At 35.8% G+C, this 19,429-nt stretch overlaps 1 protein-coding gene across 4 annotated transcripts; it reads left to right on the plus strand.

Annotated features, from left to right (window-relative positions):
• Positions 1 to 2,812: 2,812 nt before the first annotated feature.
• On the plus strand, positions 2,813 to 3,582 carry LOC120122971 (mini zinc finger protein 2-like). Of its 4 annotated transcripts, none has more exons than XM_039141995.1 (2): positions 2,813 to 2,996; positions 3,103 to 3,582. In XM_039141995.1, the coding sequence occupies exon 2, from the start codon at positions 3,129 to 3,131 to the stop codon at positions 3,417 to 3,419; it is 291 nt and encodes a 96-aa protein (XP_038997926.1). In that variant the 5' UTR covers positions 2,813 to 2,996; positions 3,103 to 3,128; the 3' UTR covers positions 3,420 to 3,582. The 4 variants fall into 4 exon arrangements, with proteins under 4 accessions (XP_038997926.1, XP_038997925.1, XP_038997924.1 ...); XM_039141994.1 differs by having other exon boundaries at positions 2,813 to 2,991; XM_039141993.1 differs by having other exon boundaries at positions 2,814 to 2,991; positions 3,085 to 3,582.
• The last annotated feature ends 15,847 nt before the right edge of the window (positions 3,583 to 19,429 follow it).

Genomic DNA, 19,429 nt, shown 5'->3' on the forward strand with positions numbered 1-19,429 from the left:
ACCGGAGGAAAAAGTCATTTCTTTGTCGGTTGCGTCGGGAATTGGTAGAGCTTCTTATAGGATTGTCTCAAGGTGGTTAAACCTTCTTAACGAGTTAGGCTCTAATGCCAATTGTTAGGATTTTCGGAAGCTCGAATCGACAACCGGAATGGTTTGCAAAGAGGGGTCGGAACGGTTTTGTGTTTAGAGAGTAAGGAGATTGAAAGATAGAGAATTGCACAGCGATTTATAGTGGTTCGACTTTCTCAACCAAAGTCTACGTCCACTACCTTAGCTCCTCACCAAGGATTTTCCTACAAATTCACTAATTTGTTCTTTCTTTTGAGGATAAAGAGTAACCTTACAAACTCCCTAGTTTTTCTGAGCTAAACTAGAACCTTTCTCTAGCTTTTACACGGGCTAAACTAGAACCTTTCCCCTTTACAAAAGGATAAAATATGTAAACAATAAAACCTCTCTAAGGTAGGTGTTTACAAGATTAAGCTCACAAGAACAAAATATTTACAAGAGAAAGATGAAATAAGATTGAAAAACTCTTCTCTTGTGTTTGATTGCTTGGATAGTTGTTCTTTTGCTTCTTCAAGTGTCCTTAGGTTGTATTTATAGCTTGGAATGTGTTTGAAGTCGTACATAGTTGTTAGGGATGTTTTTGAGCCGTTTGGAGATGAGAAACAATTAATAAAACAGCTTGGAACGTGGGGGAATCGGTACCCCCTCATGGGGAATCAGTTCCCTAAGTGCAATCTTTTTTCAACCGTTAGACAGGGGGAATCTATTCCCCCTGGGGGGAATCTGTATCCCCTGGACAATCTGATTTTTCTTGAAACCCTTTAAAAAGAAAATATTTTTGGCTCGATTAAGGCTCGAAAGACTTGGAGTAATATTTTGATATTCGAATAATTACATCGAATATACTTAGAAAATCTTTTGTAAAATCTTAAAATTCATTTAACTTAATTTGTTATATCGAAACATTAAAATGTTTTCAACAGACCACCTAACTATGGGGTTGGTGTTGATATGACCACCATTTTTTTAGTTTTATCAATTTGGCCAATTAACTATTTAAATGGTTTCAATCAAGCCACATGACATTAACATTGGACGGTAGTGTTGATGTGGCAGTTAATAAAATTAGTATAATTGTACATTTGGTCTTCAATACTTATATATTCTATCAATTTAATCCTAATTTTAATTTAATTCAAAAAATTAACCCTCCAATCGGGAGGTGCCACGTGTCAACTGATTATTATGAGAAATTTTACTAGTATTGATAGAATAAAATTAACCCTCCAAAAATTAATTTTTTGAGTTAAATTAAAATTAGGACTAAATTGATAGAATATGTAAGTATTGAGGACCAAATGTATAATTATACTAATTTTATTAACTGCCACATCAACACTTATGTCAAATGTTAACGGCATGTGGCTTGATTAAAACCGCTTAAATAGTTAAGTGGTCAAATTGATAAAACTAAAAAAATGGTGGTCATATTAACATCAACCCCATAGTTTCTTTCAAATAGTTTACCCAAAATTTAAGTCAACTATCTATAACTTTAAATTTTGAACCTAATATTCATTTTTTAAAATTATGAGGATTGAAATATTTATTTTGATCGTAGACTGAAAATGAACTTTTAGGTATAATAAAGAGACTAAACGTTCTTTTTCACAGTAGAATGATTCATACGAACTTTTAAATATAGTACAAGAATTTTTAATAAACTTTTAATTTAATTTAAACAAAATAAATAAATTTAAACCAACTCACCGACGTGACCTAATAGATGTGTCCTCCACCTATACAAAGACGGATTTAAAAATATTTTTCAAGTTGAGCTTATATGTATTAATAATAGAATTTTTTGTATAGGGTAAATATTAATAAAATTTTAAGATAGACACACCATCAATAAAATAAATAATAAACATAATAAAATTCAAATTTTAAGATATACATGTGCCCACCCTAAAATATACATGCATGCTCCACTCACTTTATATCAAAGCGGTACATAGATGGGGCAAAGCAAAACTCTGTCTCGCCATATTCCTAGAAGAAAATGATCCAACAAACCAATCAAAATATCTCTTGAATTTGGTAATAACGTTAAAATTACCAAACAACAAAGAAAAATAACTTGAAAAAGCCTCTTTAAAACACAGAAAAGATATTAAGTTCGGTAAATAACATTGAAGAATACATGAAAATGTTAGCATCAAATCCATGTGATTCCACCTTCAAATATTAGTCCACCGAAAGAAACTTATAGACATTACTTGTTTCATCCATATGATGGCTGCTGAAACCTAAAATACACTTAAACTCTATTATAGCTACGTGTAATTTTGTCGATTAATCTTGTATATACTTCAAAAATCGAACTAGAAAATATATTCACTACTTCATGTCGAAAGTAGCGATACTTTGTCTCATATTCGAATCCCACTTTTAAAAAAGTACTAATAAAGTTAAAGTTCGAATTTATAATCATCTATGAATTTGAGTAGGTTTTGGAAGAGCTTATTACAAGCAAGATTGGATAAGATGGATCACGTTTTTAGGTCAAAGCTAAAGAGAATGTGATGTTGGTGCATGGGGCAATGGCTTTTAACATCAGTTTGAGGGGCCACACTGTATAAATTAGGTTAAATAAAGATAAAATAAGCTAAAGCTTAGCTGTTCCTTTTCTATTTAAAGTAAGTTCCTGTTTAAAGAAATTTTTTATCAACATTTTAGGGGTTGCCTTGGCTTAGTGGCAATAGCTTTATTTTCTAAATATACATATAACACTAAACTCTAATGAGTTGTTAAGGCAGTTTGGATAATCATTTCACAACGACCGTTCTAGGGTTTACTATTGAGAAATTAAATTTAAAAAAAAAACTATAAAAAGAAATAAAGATAACATTCTCAAGTATAAATATGTCCTTTAGGGTTAGGGTTGGCCTTGACACGAGACTAAAAGCTTTGCCTCTCTTAGTAGTGTATTCTTCAATTCCTCTTAATCATCTTTTCCTCCTTTTTCTGCTCCTTTTTTATGCCTTTTTCTTTTTATTACTGATTGAGTTTCAGTTTTACAATTGTTACAAGGAACGTCCAGGGGATCGATCGCCGGAATGAGGAAGCGACAAGTGGTCGTGAGAAGGGAGGAACAACCGAGAAGCAGCACCAATTCATCGATGACAATTAGAAGCGTGAGATATGGGGAGTGCCAAAAGAATCATGCCACCGGTGTCGGAGGTTACGCTGTCGACGGGTGTCGAGAATTCATGGCAAGTGGAGAAGAAGGAACAGCTGCAGCCCTTACTTGTGCTGCTTGTGGCTGCCACAGGAATTTCCATAGAAGGGAAGTTGAAGCTGAGGTAGCTTGTGACTGTTCTTCACCTCCTTTCTCCAATGGAACCTAAATATACATATATAGCTTTATTAAATAAATCACTACTCATGTTTGTATAAATGGAAGGTTTTATCATGAAATCTCTCTGTATATTTGCTGTAATAGGTTTCCTTTAACTGCTTGCTTATATCTGTGTATCTTTTTCTTGAAGGAATGGTTTTTTCTTCTTCTTAGCTCGTTTTTCTATGTTATGTAGAGATAAAAAGAATTTGTATTATGTTGCTGATGAAGGAATGAATGGTCTTCCCCCCTTTTTTTGATGATTGATGATCCATGGTGGACCTGGCTTGACAACTTATTTAAGTTCATAAATTAGGTTATTGTGCATTAAAATACAATCAAATATAAGTTTTTTTTATATGTTACAACAACAATAATATCAATCAAGTTAATAAACATGAAGTTCACTTGTTTGTCGACTGTAAATTTGATCCAAATCCCTTTGGAACTTGTCAAAATGAGTGATTGAATACCAAAGTTTCATGGAATATTTCCTTATGTGGTCTAATCTTGTGAAGGTGAGGCAACTATTTACTGGTACGTTAATTAGATTACTTTGTAATTAAGTTGAAAGGCCCCACATATCTAGTCACTAATGGAATATTTCCTTATGTGGTCTAATCTGCTGGTGGTTGATGATGGGAAAGTGTGTTGGAGATGTTCTTAAAAGACAATTAACCACTTGGGTTTGAACAAAATGGATGGCCTTTCGAGTTAAACATCTTTATTAAATTTGTAATATTCATGTTTTTCTTGTCTAACCCACACTATGTTTGAAAAAACAAATATCTGTAGTGAAAATTATGATTTCATCACTGTTGTTGAATAGTTTTCATTGATCTCAACACCAAAAGAAAAAAAAATTGTTAAAGATAACACGATATTTCCATGTAAGAACTTAAAGTTATTTGTAATAATTTTTTGACATAATAATAAAATCAGTCCCTAACGTTTGTTTAAATGATCATATTAGCTTTTAATTTTTTAGCATTTTAACTCCCCAACAATTTAATTCTAGTTAAAATAATTTCCATTAATGATATTTTCAAGTGTACTTAATTGGTGACGTGAAATATAATAGGTCATCCCTTTGGGTGATGTGTTACATACCACATCATCACTTTGAGTGATATGATACATGTTACGCTATCACTTTTGGCAACATGTCACATGCCACATCAGCAATTAAGTGCATATGAAAATATTATCTCAATAACATGTATTGACATTTAATCAATTAACGGTTTCCATCCAATGAGATTATTTTAATAAAAAATTAAAATATTAAGAATTAAAAAACTAAAAAAATAAAGATTAAATTAACTATTTAAATAAATATTTGGGACTAATTTTATTATTATACCTAATTTCTTCTAGTAGAAGGTATTCAAGAACGGGTATAAACTATTTCGAAACTCTTTTCCCCTCAAAAAGGGAAATATGGATGGACATTGTGGTGATGAAAAGGTTAGATATTTAGCATGTGAGGTGAGTTAGCAGATATTGTGCTTTCTTCAAGTTAGGCTTCCAGTATACGGAGGGAACAACCCTGCGGGTATACGTAGAATTCAGTCGGGTAGATGTCCATTTTGAAGAATATCACAATCTATCTATACTTTCATCTTTTTTGTATCTGTACGCTTAAAAGGCAAATTAGGTTAATCAATTTGTCATCTTCTTTTTCTTAAGGAATGGAAAGCTTTTTCCTTGAAGACCCAGCTTGTTCAAACTTAAAAATGATGTTTTTTATTTTCAATTTTTTTAATAAGATGTTTAATTGGTTATCGTAATTCCTGTCTGTTGTCTATTTGACTAATTAGTCATGTTTTGTACTTTTCTGTTTAGGCTTAAGCTGTCTAATGAGGCCCTTTAGGATACGTTTGGTTCACGGAATGTAAGATTACCAGTGAGAATAAAAGATTACCAGGAAATATGATTACTGAGAATGTTGTATTTTGTGTTTGGTTGGTTTAGCAGGAATATAAGATTACCGTGTTTGGTTAAAAGAATAAAAGATTATTGGAATGTATATTTAACCAAATTATCCTTATTATATATTTGTTTTTTAACAAGTTAGAAAATATTTATACATTTTCTTTAAAAATTTAAATTCATAAAATTTATATAATTTTTTTACAAAATTGAAAATATAAAAAGGTTTAATGAAAGGGTAAAATTTTATTTTAACCCCTGAACTTCATATAAAATTTAAATTATAGACTTTTTTTTTTTGTAAATCTAAAATAGTTTAAGGATAAATTTGTAATTAACCTTCGTAGAATTTTTATTATTCAATGATATAATAAGGATATTTTTAAAAGAAATTTTTTAAGGGCATTTTAGTCCAAAAAGTCGGTAATCCAACAATACCTAAAGAAATGGAGGTAATGACATTCCCGGTAATATACCCCAAAAAAATCCACTGGTAATGTAAGATTACCGGGAATGACATTCCCCCATCCAAACACACTATTAAAGTAATCTAATCCTACATTGAGTGAACCCTAAATTGTTTAAGGTCTTATAATTAGGTTAGTGTCGATTAGTTTAGGGTTGGATACATGAAATTCAAATGCATATGCAAAAACTTTTAATTTTATTAATTGATGATTAAAGTAAAAAAATATTTTTAAATCATATTATTCTACTCAGAAACCATAATGATTCTGTTGCATTCAAAGGAATTTGTAATATTGATTGTATAAGTCTTAGATGTTTAACTTGTACTATGTACTTAAATAAACTTTTAAAATTTAATATTGGTGAGAGATCACTCGACTCATTCTGAAAAAATCTTTGAAGCGTCTTCCTATAGATAATCGATAAGAATCCTCAGTAGTTGATATTGCATCCCCAAAGTGTCTTTGAGCAGGTTTTAGTCCTGATACTGTCTTTTAAGCTTTAGGACATGGCACCAAATCTCTTCGAAAACAAAACATTCATCTTCAATTGTGTGGATCGCCTTTGTGGCTATCGACACGATCTCCTATATCATATGAATCACAACATAGTCTCGTAAATCATGTGACTATTTGAGACTCTCTTGGGAGTTGGGACCCTCTTAAGAGTCGGGAGATAAATCAAAAGGCTAAAATCCTTTCATAGGCATCCCGAGAATACAACATCATTTGTTGAGGGTTTCGTATAGAATTGTGGTGCCATGTATAAGAACATCATTTTGGTTTAATTTGGTAAATTGTATTGTGTTATAATGTGGTCCTTGCTTTGCTTGATTATGTGATAGATTGTAATAGCATAAATCTATGCTTGATGGTTGTCATGTTGTGCTTGAACTCGATAAAATGTCATATTTTATTATGTTCATACAATGGCATGTCTTATATGGAGTAGATTATAACACATATTAATAAGGTTCCTAACAACTAGAGACCTTTTGGGCTCCTTTAGTTGCATGTAGGGATGGTTCGAGGGGTAATGACCTGAGTGAGTGAGGATAGTCATCCTCTAAAAATTTTAAATTCTTATATATTTTTGGTATTTTCGAATGAAAATTTATTTTCACCATCAAAATTTTATAATTTTTTATTTCTTAAAATTTATATGTATGTTTTTTTAACATAAAATCATGTGTTTAATGTTGAATTCCATATCGTACCTTATGAGGTTTTATTGTAATAATGTTATATCAATTTTGAGTATATAAAAAAAACCCACCCTGCGGCCATCTCTATCTATTCAATGCCATACGGGCTAGACCCATCAAGGTATACCAGCCCAAATTTGAAAACTCCATCTAAGGCCCGTAATAGATAAAACCTATTAGATTAAGGTATAATGTCAAAATCAGTCCATAATGTTTATCAAAATAGTCATTTTCATTTCTATTCATTTTAGCATTTTGGCTCCAATATTTTCTATTAGGGCAAAAAGACCCATAACGTTTGACTAAATAGTTATTTTTGCCCTTATTCTTTTTTTAGAGCATTTTGACCCTTAATGTTTTATTTTAAAGTAAAAAGACCTTAGCCGTTTATTTACTAGCGATTTTCATCCACATAGGGGTCTTTTTGCCTCAAATAAAATTTTCGGACCAAACTATTCCAAAAAAAATAGAGATCAAAGTGATTATTTAGTCAAACATTGAAGGTATTATTTGATATTATGCCTAAATTAAATGCATAGTATGATCCTTTGAATTAGGGTTTTCTCCTCATTTTGGGGGGAAATGAATAAAACAAAAGTAGTTCTTAAGCTCGTTGAATATGGCTTCTCTGAGAAAGAAAATGGACCTTCATGCTTACTAGTTCTGCTACATATTATAGCTTTGGCTCTGTTAATGGTTGTATCATAATGATTTCAAGGGTTGGCTTGGTTTTGAATTTGTAATCAGGGTTTTAAGTTGGGATTGAATATACACGATCTTTGCTTATTTGCATTTGTTATGACTGTAGACGTAATTAACGCAATCATGATTTGTTGGTAAAGTATGGATTGGTATATTTATTTAAATTTGTTATTTATGAAATGGAGTAATTCAAAAAAAATGAATGTACATATTTAAATTTATTATCTATTATATTTTGAAGAAATTAGTTTAAATTCCAATAGTGTTATTAATATGGATGGATCGAGAGAACTGACGAGGTGTTAATATGATTGTGAAAAACTGGCATGAATTCAAGAATCTTTCATCTTATATAATGTGACTGTGAAAGCAGCAAATAGAGGATTACAACATATCAGATAACATACATAAATAAATCTCGGTCTTTTCATAAAGAAGAAGAAGATCATAACATCGAAACGAGTCAACTGCAAGTCTCGAATTCTCAAGATGATCATAAAAACATAAAGATTAGAGAGAAATGAAACCTTCCCTGACGAGCAAGCCGAACATGAGAACGAAGAGGCCGACGGTGACGCACTGAGTAGGGGAGACGAAACTCTGTGAATACGCCGATAAAGTGATGGCTGCTCCTACTAATCCGATCAACAAAGAGCTCATGTTTTGATTCATTTTTCTCTACTATGCCTCGAGATTCAAGAAGCTGATGCTTTTATGACTTTGTATCACAAAGTCAACCCTTTTTCAGATCTGAGTTTTTCTTTTCTGTTTTAAATTACAGTTTTGTCCATGGCCCAGATATATGCAAGGATTTTACCTCATACTCACCTCCAATAAAATTTAAAATATGTCTTTAATTAAGTAAATATATAAATATTATGATAAATTATATTTAAAATACTTTATTAGTTTCTAAATAGGAAACTTTTGAGACAAGTAGTATTTGGGCCCAAGACTTGGCCTGGATTTTTAAAAAAAAAACGAGCATTTTTTAATGAGAAAATAACCTCAGTGACCAAAAATCACATATAATATACGATTTTAACCAACTTTTTCCGGATTTGCCAAAATGACCAACAAAATCGCAATGCGATCGCTAATTCGCAACGCGATTTCCATTATCGCAAATTCGCGTTGCATTTTCGCAATGCGATAGTTGAAAATCGCGTTGCGATGGTCTACAGTGTCGTTGCGATTTTCCCAATTCGCAATGCAAATAAGTAAATCGCAACGCGAAAATCGCAATGCGAATAAGTAAATCGCAACGCGAATTGGGAAAATCGCAATGCGATACTGACTATCGCAATGCGATAATACAAAATCGCAACGAGATACTTTCGCAACGCGATACTGACTTTCGCAACGCGATTCTGACTTTCGCAACGCGATAATACATAATCGCAATGCGATTTTCAAAGCGCCATTAGTATCCTGGCCAAGTATTTTATTTTTAAATTCCAAACACGAATATTAATATATTGGAACACTGAACCGTCCACAGTATATCCCGTAATCGTAACTCATAACCTAAAACCTAAAATCACAACTCAGTCCCATCTCCATCTCTCACTCTCTCACCCATCTCCGACGAAATTCGTCCCCATCTCCGGCGAAATCCGTCTATCTCCATCTCTCAGAGCCACCCTCACAATCAGAAATGGAAAATCAACCAAATCAACCAACGAGGGTTAGTTTTTTTAATTATTTTCTTTTTGAAATTTTTGCATTATTATTAGGTTTTTCATATTGAAATTGATGATAAGTTTACTGGTAATTTCAATAATAGATTAACCATTTCACTTAGATTGCTTATTAAATCAACCGAGAATCGCAACGCGAAATGCAAATCGCAACGCGATTTTAGTTTCGCGTTGCGATTCTCTCGTTGCGATAGTCAAATTCGCGTTGCGATAGTCATTTTCGTGTTGCGATTTTCATTTTCAGAAACTATTCTTCTTCTGCAAATTGAAACTTGAATGAATTGCATTACTTCAACCAAAAAACAAAGACAAATACGAAATTCACAGTGTTGCAAATTTAAGTTTGAAGAATAAACTACTACTCTTTATGTTTATTATTGTTTTTGGTATATCTTCACAGTGTAGTTTTTGGTATATCTAATTTAGTATGTTTATTGTTTTGTAGAACTTTTATTCGGCTCAATTGACCTTGAGAAATAAAGTCAGCCTGGCCAAAACAATTGCGTCGAAGCTTTCACCTGCACAAAGAAAAATGTTTGAGGATACATGCTTCGAGCCATGGCTGAAAGTACAACATCCCGGTGGAGATGCGATGTTGACACACCTGTTTCTTCAAACCATGACTAGCGATCTACCAGAGACTATACAACGTCGTGATGAAGAGATATGGTTTGATTTTCCACCGGCGTATACGTGTTTTGGGCGGGAGGAGTTTTGCTTAATCACCGGTCTACGCTTCGGACACGATGATGTAGGTCGGTACACTAGACACATTACCCGCCCATCATGGCTATCCCGGGTTTTTCCTGAGCTGGAGAGGCCGAGTCTACACGTAGAAGACCTGACAAGATTGTTGAATAATAAAGACGATTTTACTCGGATGGATGACGTCGACATTGTCCGAGTATGCCTTCTAATTCTTTTGCATGCCGGCCTTTTAGGCAGAGAGGCCAGACAACCTATTCCAAATGATCTAATCAAATTGGTAGAAGACCTAAATGCGTGGAACCTGTTTCCGTGGGGCTCGTATTTATGGAAAGCTACATGGAATAAGTTATCGTTTGCCTTGGATGATCGAAAAAGTTTGCATGGCGATGGTTCCAAATACACTTTGACAGGCTTTATTTGGGCCTTTAAGGTAAGAATTTTTATATGATGTTTCCAAAATTATAAGTAATTATTTAACAATTACTAATGTTTGTTATTATATTGTTTGTAGATTTGGATATTTGAGGCCTTTCCCGCCATGAAGACATATGCAATAAAAACTTCAAATGATATTCCCAGGGCTATTTCCTGGAAGAGGAAATGGACCTTGCAATGGGAAGATTTACTACGGTATACGACAATAAATAATGTAAGTTAACATAAATACTACCATATGTTTATAAACAAGTTATACTAATACACGTTTAACACTGAGGCTGATGCTGAGCTTGCCACTGATTGGTGGCAAGCTAGTAAGCGTTTTTTTGATGGAACGGTTGATGAGCAGCCTCCACTTCGGGAGCCATCACCTCGCCCAGAGCTATCACCTCACCCAGAGCCATCATATGATCGACTCGGCTATACACCTCCACAACGACAGCCATCACATATTCTGTCACATCATCGAGCCTCTTCTCCACTATCACCGCAAGATAGGCGACCGGCAAAGATGCCACGACGTTTATCTCCCTGTTCTCCACCTCCACCTCAACGAGATGAGTTAGGGGAGTTACGTGATGAGGTCAATGCCTTGCGTGAGGAGGTCGGTACTTTACGCAAAGAAGATTGTGCATGGCGTGTTGAGGTGTCTACATTACGTGGTGAGGTAGCCGCTCTACGTGAGATGGTAGCATCGTTGCAGAATGAGGTTCATACTCTACGCAACGAGGTAAGTTTAAGATTTTTCATACTCGTAATTCATTCGGTTGCTGCCAATACTGCTAAACTGTTTTTGTTAGTATTTGTTTTTGGTTTTGTTTTTGTCTTTTGGTTGAAGTAATGCAATCCATTCAAGTTTCAATTTGCAGAAGAAGAATAGTTTACTTTCGCAACACGAAAATGACTATCGCAACGCGGAAATGGCTATCGCAATGCGAAATGAAAATCGAAACGACAAAATCGCAATGCGAAATGAAATTGCAACGACAAAATCGCAACGCGAAATGAAAATCGCAATGCGATTTGTGTTTCGCGTTGCGATTTTGTCGTTGCAATTTCATTTCGCGTTGCGATTTTGTCGTTGCGATTTTCATTTCGCATTGCGATAGCCATTTCCACGTTGCGATAGTCATTTTCGCGTTGCGATTTTAAGTTTAGTGTTGCGAAAGTAAACTATTCTTCTTCTGGAATGTTTATATATGTTGTTCTTTTAAATGTTTATATAAGTGCTTACTTCTGGAATGTTATCTGAGCATTTTGTGAACTATGATAGAATAATGACTTGGGTGAATACAATGCTAGTTTGAAACATATTTGTCTTTGTTTAATATCATGTCTGTTTATTTACTGATTTATGTATTAATTTTTTTTAGCGGCCCGATAAGGTGGATGCTTTACGTCGGGTTTTCCTTGCACGACGGAGTTCACGCATCAGACGGCGTGGACGTGCTATTACGTCTCCGTTCACCCCAATGGTGCGAAGACTCCGCAAGAAGAAGCCCGACTCACCGGTCATCCCTCAAGAGTCCCCTCCAATCGTTCAAGAGGCCCCTATTCTCCCTCAAGATTCCCCCTCACCGTTCAAGAGGCCACTGTCATCGTTGAAGAGGTCCCTCCCACCATTCCAGAGCCCGATTCACATGGGGTAATATATCGAAGTATTGAGAAACCCCCACCGGTTCCGGACATGATGGATGAGAGTTGGCTCTCGTATGAGTTACCGGCTAGTACCCTTCCGGTATCTGAAGTGGAGAGGAGACAACTACCGGAAACAATTGTGGATAATACCCTTTGGGCTAAGACCGCAGTTGATTTTTATTTACATGAGCGGAGCCAAGGGTGTTACACTGACATCAGCAAACTCAACGATGAAATGTTTTTGTTGCTTGATCAGTCTTGGTGGGGTGTGCTATTATGGGTTGAAGACAGTGGCTATTTGGATGGGGAGGTAAGTCTTATATTTGTCTTATATATGATTTTGATTAATTTGTTTAAAAATTAATGTAATTCACTAATATATGTATTTTTTTGTAAAACAACATATCGATGCGTGGGTGTCACGTCTACTAATAATAAGGAAGCTTAGGAAAAATAAAAAAAAATTCGCTATATACAATAATGCCGCTTTTCACGCAGTTCACTTGAAGAATCAACGAGATGAATCATTTTTGTTGGGCAATGGACAAGCTAAACTTTATCCTGCATGGTGGGAGGCCGATAAGGTTAGTGTTTATTTTTTAAATTTTTTAAAGGTATTCATAAATAAGTGCGCAAATAAATGAATTATTACTTATGATCGCAGGTGTTTATCCCTGTTTTGGAACGTCGTCACTGGCTTCTCGTCCAACTTCAGCTCCCATCCCTGAAGATAATAGTGTATGACAGCATGATCAATTACATATCACTGTCTGATTTGAGAGATATTTTCAAGGGATGGAGCTCTCATTTGGCTAAATTCTTGGATGGGATTAAGTATTGGAGTCATTCTGGACACAAGAAGCCAAAGAAGTTCAATGTCACAGTTGTCAGAGACGAGACCGCGCCACAGCAATCGCCGGGAGCTAGAGGGGATTGTGGTCCTCTCGTATGCCTTTTCTTGGCGCGTTTAACGACGGGAAGCACAGAGTTTTTACCTCCCACCGATAGAGATAGAGCTGCAGTAGGCTTGTGGTTTCGGCATTATATGGCTAGAGCAATATATTCGAGACGCTGCCTACCTGCATCCGCGTTATGAAAGTATCCATTGTTAATTGGTAAGTCAAATGCAAGTTTTGTTAACATATATACTCCTTTTGGTTTGAAAATGTTTGGTTAAGTACCTAGAATTCAATAATTGTTAAAAGTTTATGCATGTTAATCCTCGTTGCCTTTTTCATTTCGCATTGCGATTCTATCGTTGCGATTTGCATTTCGTATTGCGATGGTCAAATGATTGCCTTTCGCAACGCGATTCTGACTTTCACAACGCGATTCTGACTTTCGCAACGAGATAATACAGAATCGCAATGCGAGTTTCAAAGTTCGCAACAGGTTTTAGTTTCGCAAGCCAAATTTTTTGTGTATATATCTACGCAGCAGCAACAACTCATAACCTAAATCCCTAAATCGCAACTCATTCCATCTCCATCTATCACTCTCTCCGGCGACATCCGTTCCTATATCCAACGACATCCTTCCCCATCCAGCAACAGGTCTTAGTTTCGTATCTCGTTTGTTTAGTTACAACCATGAAATCATCTAATGATGATCATGTTTGGATAGATTTGTGTTTTGGAGGGTCATGGGAGAATGTTCATGGTGTTTTACAATATATGCCTTTACCCATGAATCTTCAACTAAAACTGTCATTAAAGAAGTTAACTTATGAAACCCTAATGTTACGTGTTTCAAAGAAATTGAATTTAGAGCCCCTAAGTGGATTTAGGCTATCTTATCAGAGAAATGGTAAAGTTTATTTGTTAACCGACAATGAAGATGTTGAACGATTCATTGCTTACATTAATGTTTCAAGTGATGATGTTACATTGTATGTTGTTGAACCTAGAAGTAGTATTGTTGGGTCAGTAGCGGGTAGTAATCAACTAAGTGGGTCTCAAAACCCACAGCCTTTCTCTAATCCAAATCCAAATCAACTTTCAGCACCAAATTCCGGTTTTCGTATTGACCAATTAGACGATGATGAACCAAGAGAAAAAATTGTGAGTACTAGTCAGTATTTGAAATTTGATCTTGGTCAATACCCGGACTTTGATATTGGTCAATACACGGATTTTGATGATGTTTCAGAAGAAGAAACAGACCCTGCGTGTAATGATTTTGATATTGGTCAATACCCGAATTTTGATGATGAACACCCGTTGCCGAAGAAGATGTTGTTGATAATAATGAGGAGGAAGTTACGACTGTGAATGAACATGTTGAACATCCATTCTGTAATTCATATAATCCTGAAGAAGAAAAAGTCCCCGAAGAAAAGAAATGCCACGGGAGTATAACTGGAATATGCCAGAATTACTTCAGCTACCGGAAGAAGAGTTGGCAAAGAAAGCAGTTGATTGTTACACAAAAGTTATTCGTATCAAGAAAGATGATTGTTTTGATACAAAGGAAGACTTGAAGATAGCTTTGTATATGAAATGTGTGGAAGATGGCTATCAACTAAAAGTTAACAAATCAAGCAAAGATCGTTTCGAAACAAGGTGTACGATTGACAAAAACTGTACGTGGCGTATGATTGCAAAGAGGATAAAAGATTGCGCAATGTTTCAAGTTAGGACTTTTATTGATAAACATACATGTTCAAGAACCCAAGTTTTTCCTCACCATAGACAGGCAAACAAAAAGGTGTTGGGTGGTTTCTGGCTGAGTTAATGTTTTTGAATGGCAGGGTATATCGGGGACATGAAATTATGACTGACATGAATGCTCGTTCAAGATTAGTATATCATATCTCAAGCTTGGAGAGCCAAATGTTATGCCTTGGAATTGTTGAGGGGGTCGCCAGAAGCATCGTTTGCCCAACTGCCGGCTTATTGTCACAATTTAAAGCTGAAAAATCCTGGGTCGGTAACTCATATCAAAACAGATAGAGATGGACGCTTTGAGTTGCTGTTTATCGCCATTGGTGCTGCGGTTTGTAAATCAATATAATTCTGTTGACTCATTTCTGTTAGTTACATGCATTTCACATTTAAATGATTATATTTCGTGTGTATATTTTGTAGATTCGTTCGTTTATTACTTGCATGCGCCCAGTTATTATAGTTGACGGAGCACATTTGAAAGGTCGATACCTTGGAGTAAACTTATTAGCAGTAGCCATGGATGCTAACAATGGGATATTGCCAATAGCTTACGGGGTTGGCAAATCTGAAACCTCTGATTCATGGACATGGTTTATGGGGCATCTTAGGGATTGCATAGGTCCTATTAGCAATCTGACAATCATATCCAATAGGGCAAACTCAATTGACAACGTTGTTAGAAGGTGTTTCCCAGATGCTTTTCATGGACTTTGTGGTGTTCATTTGTATAGAAATCTAAAATCAAGGTCTGCTGGTATAAAAAAGCACAAATGGACATACTGGAAGGTTGTAAAGGCTTATCGGGAAGTGGATTTCAATAAGCATATAAACTGTTTAAGACGTGTTTTGCCTCAGTGTGCTCAAACACTAGAAGATGTCGGGTTTGAAAGATGGTCAAGAGTACATCAACTTGGAGCAAGATATGGTTTCATGACGTCTAATAGTGCAGAATCAATTAACGCTCTAAGTCGTCATTCCCGGAAATTACCCATTACTATGTTAATGGAGTTTTTTCGAGCCTCTATTCAACAGTGGTACTACAAGAAAAGAAACCATGCAGGTATTATTTCTTTGAATTCGTAACTTATCATATATTTACTAAGTATTATTTATTTAAATTTACAGGAACATTGGAACATCGTGTTACACCATGGACTGAAAAAAAGATAACGAAACGTGTTGTGAAGTCAACGTCATGGAGAGTTGAACCATGTTCAAACACTTTGTTTGAAGTACTGGATAATAACTTAAATGGGCTTGTCGATCTAAATGCAAGGACGTGTAGTTGTATGAAATGGCAAACATCTGGTTATCCGTGTGGCCATGTTATAAAAGTTTCTCTTCATCTAAAGCAAGATGATTCAAGCACATACACTATGGATTGCTACACTACAGAAGTATATCGACAGACTTATGCCGAGATTGTCTACCCTATTTCACATCCTTCTGAGTGGGACATACCAGATGACTTACAAACAGTTTTGCCACCAGCCATGGACAGAAGGCTACCTGGCCGACCAAAAAGTCACGATCGTATACCGTCTAAGGGTGAAGAGAAGAAGAGATCGACGTGTAGTCGGTGCAAGGAAAGTGGTCATACAAGGTTGACATGTGGATCACCAGTGCCATCACAATCATCTTTTCCTCTACCAAAATATGGATCATCATCAAAATCCAAAGATCATATGGTGTCAAGAAAAAGGCAATCAAAATCGCAATCATCTTTAAAATCCCAATCACAACTGGCTTCACCTTTTGGGACTGTTAACTTAGGTGATTTTTAAATGCAAATGTTGTATTATGTAGATTTTATGTGTGAACTTTTAACATTTTCAGTTAGGCATGTATTAGTAACTTGAGTTTGAAAATTGCTATGATCTGTTCAGTTGTTATCACTTAATAGGCAATCATCTTAATGTCTATCGCAACGCGGAAATTACTATCGCAATGCGAAATGAAAATCGCAACGAGAGAATTGCAATGCGAAATGAAAATCGCAACGCTAATTTCGCAATGCGAAATAAAAATCGCAACGAGGGAATCGCAATGCGAAATGAAAATCACAACGCGAATTTAATTTCGCGTTGCGATTTTTATTTCGCGTTGCGATTCTCTCGTTGCGATTTTCATTTCGCATTGCGATAGTACTTTTTGCCTTCAACATAATGCAGATTGAAATCAACCATTACATTTCAATCAATTAAACAAGCACAAATAAGAATTATGTTAACATCAATTAAACAAATCAACTTTTACAAATCACCTTTTACAAATCAATTAAACAATCAAAAAATAAGCAATAATTATTAGAGAAAATAACACTTCTACTATTGAATCAACTTTTGCAGCCATACATCATTTTCACGCAGCTCACTTCTGAGATTAACCTGCATAAACCAAACATTTGCTCAACAACACTTTCTACACATCTAAAACCTACAAACAGCAAATTATTGAATTCTAGGTACTTAACCAAACATTTTCAAACCACAAGCCTATAAACATACCAATTGTTTATGGACATTTTTATAACGCGGATGCAGGTAGGCAGCGTCTCGTATATATCGATCTAGCCATATAATATCGAAACCACAAGCCTACTGCAGCTCTATCTATATCGGTAGCAGGTAGATACTTTATACTTCCTGTGATCAAACGGTCCAACGTCAAGCGTACGAGAGGACCACAATCCCCTCTGGGTCCTTTCGTTTGTTGTGGTGCGGTCTCGTCTCTGCTAACTGTAATATTGAGCTTCTTTGGCTTCTTGTTTCCAGAACGAGTCCAATAATTTATCGCATCCAAGAATTTAGCCAAATAAGAGCTCCATCCCTTAATAATATCTCTTAAATCAGCTAATGATATGTAATTTATCATGATGTCATATACTATTGCCTTAAGGGATGGGATCTGAAGCTCGACGAGAAGCCAATGGTTACGTTCCAAAACAGGGATAAACACCTGCAATCATAAGTAATAATTCATTCATTTGCGCACTTATTATGAATACCTTTAAACTCAATCTAAAATAAACACTAACCTATCGACCTTCCACCATGCAGGATAAAGTTTAGCTTGTCCATTGCCCAACGCAAATGATTCATCTCGTTGATTCTTCAAGTGAACGGCGTAAAAGACGTCGGCATAACTGTATATCGTGTATTTCTTTTATTTTCCTTAAGTTTCCTAATTATTAGAAGACGTGACACCCACGCATCGATATGCTGTTTTACAAAAAAAAGACATATATTAGTAACTTACATAAATTTACAAAAAAATAATCAAATTAAAATATAAGAAAAATATAAGACTTACCCCTCCATCGAAATAGCCATTGTCTTCGACCCCTAATAATACGCCCCACCAAGACCGATCAAGCAACAAATAGATATCATCATTGAGCTTGCATATGTCAGTGAAACACCCCTGGCTTCGCTCATGTAGATAAAAATCAACTGCGGTCTTAGCCCAAAGGGTGTTATCCAGAATTGTGTCTGGTAGTTGTTTCCTCTCCTCTTCAGATACCGGAATGGTACTGGCCGGTAACTCATACGAGAGCCAACTTGAATCCATCATGTCTGGCACGTCAGAGGGTTTCTCAAGAATCCTACATATGACGCCATGTGAATCGGGCTCTTGAATGGTGGGAGGGACCTCTTCAACAATGGCAGTGGCCTCTTGAACGGTGGGAGGGGACTCTCGAGGAATGATAGGGGCCTCTTCAACGATAGGAGTGGACTCTTGAGGGATGACAGGCGAGTCGGGCTTCTTCTTGCGGTGTCTTCGCACTATTGGGGTAGACGGAGACTTAATAGCACGTGCACGCCGTCTGATGCGTGAACTCTGTCGTGCAAGAAAAACCCGACGTAAAGCATCCATCTTATCGGTCCGCTAAATAATTAAATACAAATATCAGTAAATAAACAGACATGATATTTAAACTGTGAAAACAAAGATAAATATATTTCAAACTTTCAACCAAAAGACAAAACAAAGACAAATACTAACTTCACAGTGTTAAAGTAAAAAGTTTAGCAGTTTTGGCAGCAACCGAATAAATTTACTAAGCAATCTAAGTGAAATGGTTAATTTAAGTGAAATTACGAGTAAATTTATCATCAAGTTAAATATGGAAAATCTTAAACTTACCTCGTTGCGTAGAGTATGAACCTCATTCTGCAACGATACTACCATCTCACGTAGAGCGGCAACCTCACCACGTAAAGTAGACACCTCCACACGCCATGCACCATCGTTATCGAGTAGAGTACCGATCTCCTCACGCAAGGCATTGACCTCATCACGTAACTCCCTTGACTCATCCCGTGGAGGTGGAGAATAGGGAGATAGAAGTCGTGGCATCTTTGCCGGTCGCCTATCATGAGGTGATGGTGGAGAAGAGACTCGATGATGTGACGGGATAGGTGATGGCTCTCGTTGTAGAGGTATATAGTCGGGTCGATCAGGTGATGGCTCTGGGTGAGGTGATGGCTCTCGAAGTGGAGGAAGTGGAGGCTGCTCATCATTCGTGCCATAAAGAAAACGCTGACTAGCTTGCCACCAATCA

Source organism: Hibiscus syriacus, unplaced genomic scaffold, assembly GCF_006381635.1.
Source record: "Hibiscus syriacus cultivar Baekdansim isolate YM2019G1 unplaced genomic scaffold, ASM638163v2 tig00110388_pilon, whole genome shotgun sequence".
Classification (NCBI taxonomy): domain Eukaryota; kingdom Viridiplantae; phylum Streptophyta; class Magnoliopsida; order Malvales; family Malvaceae; genus Hibiscus; species Hibiscus syriacus.